The sequence below is a fragment of the Sesamum indicum genome, linkage group LG15, assembly GCF_000512975.1.
Source record: "Sesamum indicum cultivar Zhongzhi No. 13 linkage group LG15, S_indicum_v1.0, whole genome shotgun sequence".
NCBI classification, from domain to species: domain Eukaryota; kingdom Viridiplantae; phylum Streptophyta; class Magnoliopsida; order Lamiales; family Pedaliaceae; genus Sesamum; species Sesamum indicum.
The window spans coordinates 8547996-8550420 of record NC_026159.1 but is presented as its reverse complement, the minus strand read 5'-3'; the positions used below and the strand labels follow the sequence as shown (position 1 = coordinate 8550420).

Here is a 2425-nt window from a genome sequence, read left to right as displayed (position 1 = left end):
TTAATTCGGCTAAATCTATTACATACATTCCTTATAAGTTGTGCTTAGTATAACTGATGGAAAAATGTCACAAAAATTAGGGACAATTACACTTTCCTCCCTTAAGTTTTGGTGTAATTACATATAGATCCCTTATGGTTTGAAAAATTATATGTAGCACCCTTGAGATTTGCTTCTATCTAACAAATAAGTCCTTCTAATAGTTAAAATTCATTGAATTTGCTAATATTAACAAAAAATTAAAAAAAATTATAATTACCCTCGATTGACTTATTGCAGGTTAAATAAATTTTTTTATAACCAAATTATCCTCATATGTCTTAACACGTTAATGCAAGTGAGGAGTTATATTTCATCATTATAAGAGTGTTTTATTTCAAAAATGAAATTTGTTTTGATCTAGAACAAGTTAGTAATAAGTCAATCAAAGGTAAATATCAATTTTTATTTAATTCTTCTTTGTTAATATCAATAAATTAAGTGAATTTTGACCAATTTGGAAACTTATTGTTATATGAAAATAAACCTCAAGGGTGCTAAATGTAATTTTCTAAAATCACAAGAGATTTACGTGTAATTATACCAAATTTGAGGATGAGAGTGTAATTATTCTAAAAAATTATTTAAGTGAGTTGTTAGCAAATCCTCGGGAATGCGCACGAGAAAGAGCAATCGCACAAATTTTCAAATTTGTGATGTAAATATGTATATGCCTCTCACTTTGTCAAAATTGGATCGTAATCAACTTGATAAGACTTTGAATAACACATAAAAATTCAAGAAAAAATTCAACATTCATCTGTAAGGCTGGCTGTAACGTACGTGTCTTAAAAGAGCAAACCTCTTCATGCCATGTAATGGTTTGGTTTCCATGCACCTATAAATAGGGATCACTCCGAGAAGTTTTTACCATCATTGCATTCTCAAAAAACCCTTTTCTTGTCTGAAGTAGTAGAATTAAGAATGAAGTCCGAGGGTTGTTTCATTTTCGTTGCCATTGTTCTTCTTGTTTGTTCAGCTCTCACGGAGGAAGCCAGACATGAAGCAACAGGTAAACAAACATATATGCTTTGTGTGTATATCCGATCTTCTCTACAACTTATCTAAAGTAGAAGTCACATTATATATATATATGTAAGAAATAATGCCATTAACAACAATACAAAAATTCATTGCTAATTTACGTTAGCAACGAGTTTAGCAAGAAAAGAATTTAGTTGGTATCGTCGAATTTTTTTGTTTTTGCTGAAAATTTTACTGATTAATCAAAATATTTGTTACTAAAATTATTGCAGGAACTTTTTATTTATTATTTAATTTATTTGCGTAGGCCAAACATGAGGTGTTGGAACATTAAAATTTCTTCTAATCATAGCAAGAAAATATTTCGTTTATAATGATAATTTCAAGATCACATAAAGTTAAAATTCTTATTAGTTGCTGAATTCATTGCTAATTTATCAATAAATTTACTCCCATTTCTAATTTTTATAGGTGTTGACATAATTGTTTTGTACTGTTACCACAAACCTATCATTTACTGAACAATTTTCTTGCAACCGTGGTGTAGGCGACGAAGTGAAGGGAACCATGCAAGGGGAAAGGGGCCAGTGCAAAAGCAGATATTGCTGCGGTGAATTGGGTCCCAAAGGTTGCAAGAAGTACTGTTGCAGGCGAGGTACGTACAATCTATCTATTTATACTAATAAATAAAAATTCATTTTTACCCACAACGAACGATTATTTTCATTATGATACTAATTTTTTAAATTACTAAAAATATTTTTTATGTATTTTTCAACTACCCCTATCCAAATTTCTATTCTCGTCTATATACATATAATAACTATCTATACTAATATAACAAAAAAATTAAACACCAAATTTTTTATATCTATAATATTCTTAAGTTAATTTTCTTTTATTAACTTATTTATTTATTATATATAGGTAGGGACGACGTATTACAATGGCTAGTTAATGATACTATGCCACAAATTTATTTTTGAAAATAAAAAACATCTTTCAATTGATAAGATAACTAACTTCAACTTTTCAAATTTTATATTAACTGATAAATTAACTTTTTTGTAATATAATATATTTTATACTTTTATTTTTATTTATAATATATTTTAAAATATAAAAAAATATTTATATATTGACATCGACTAGTATATCTATATATATATATATATAGACATCGACTCTAAGTAATTACTATATGTATTAACCCTCACCCATTAATTATTACAGGAATACATGAAATTTACATTAATGATTTCACAATTTTGAAGTTATTATTTTTTCTTTATTTTAACTTTAAGTGGTATATGTGTGCCAAAATACAGGAACACAACTTGTTGAGCTATCCCACGATATAGATAGCAGTGGTAGTGGCGGCGGGGGTTGGGGGGGGGGAGGG

General features: G+C 28.2%; 1 protein-coding gene across 1 annotated transcript in view; it reads left to right on the top strand.

Annotated features, from left to right (window-relative positions):
- Nucleotides 964-2425, top strand: part of LOC105178409 (glycine-rich cell wall structural protein 1.0-like) — a 2089-nt gene continuing 627 nt past the window's right edge. Inside the window, exons 1-2 of the mRNA XM_011101872.1 lie at nt 964-1051; nt 1571-1678. Of these exons, the coding sequence (XP_011100174.1) occupies nt 964-1051; nt 1571-1678 (196 nt within the window). The remainder of the gene's footprint in view (nt 1052-1570; nt 1679-2425) is intronic.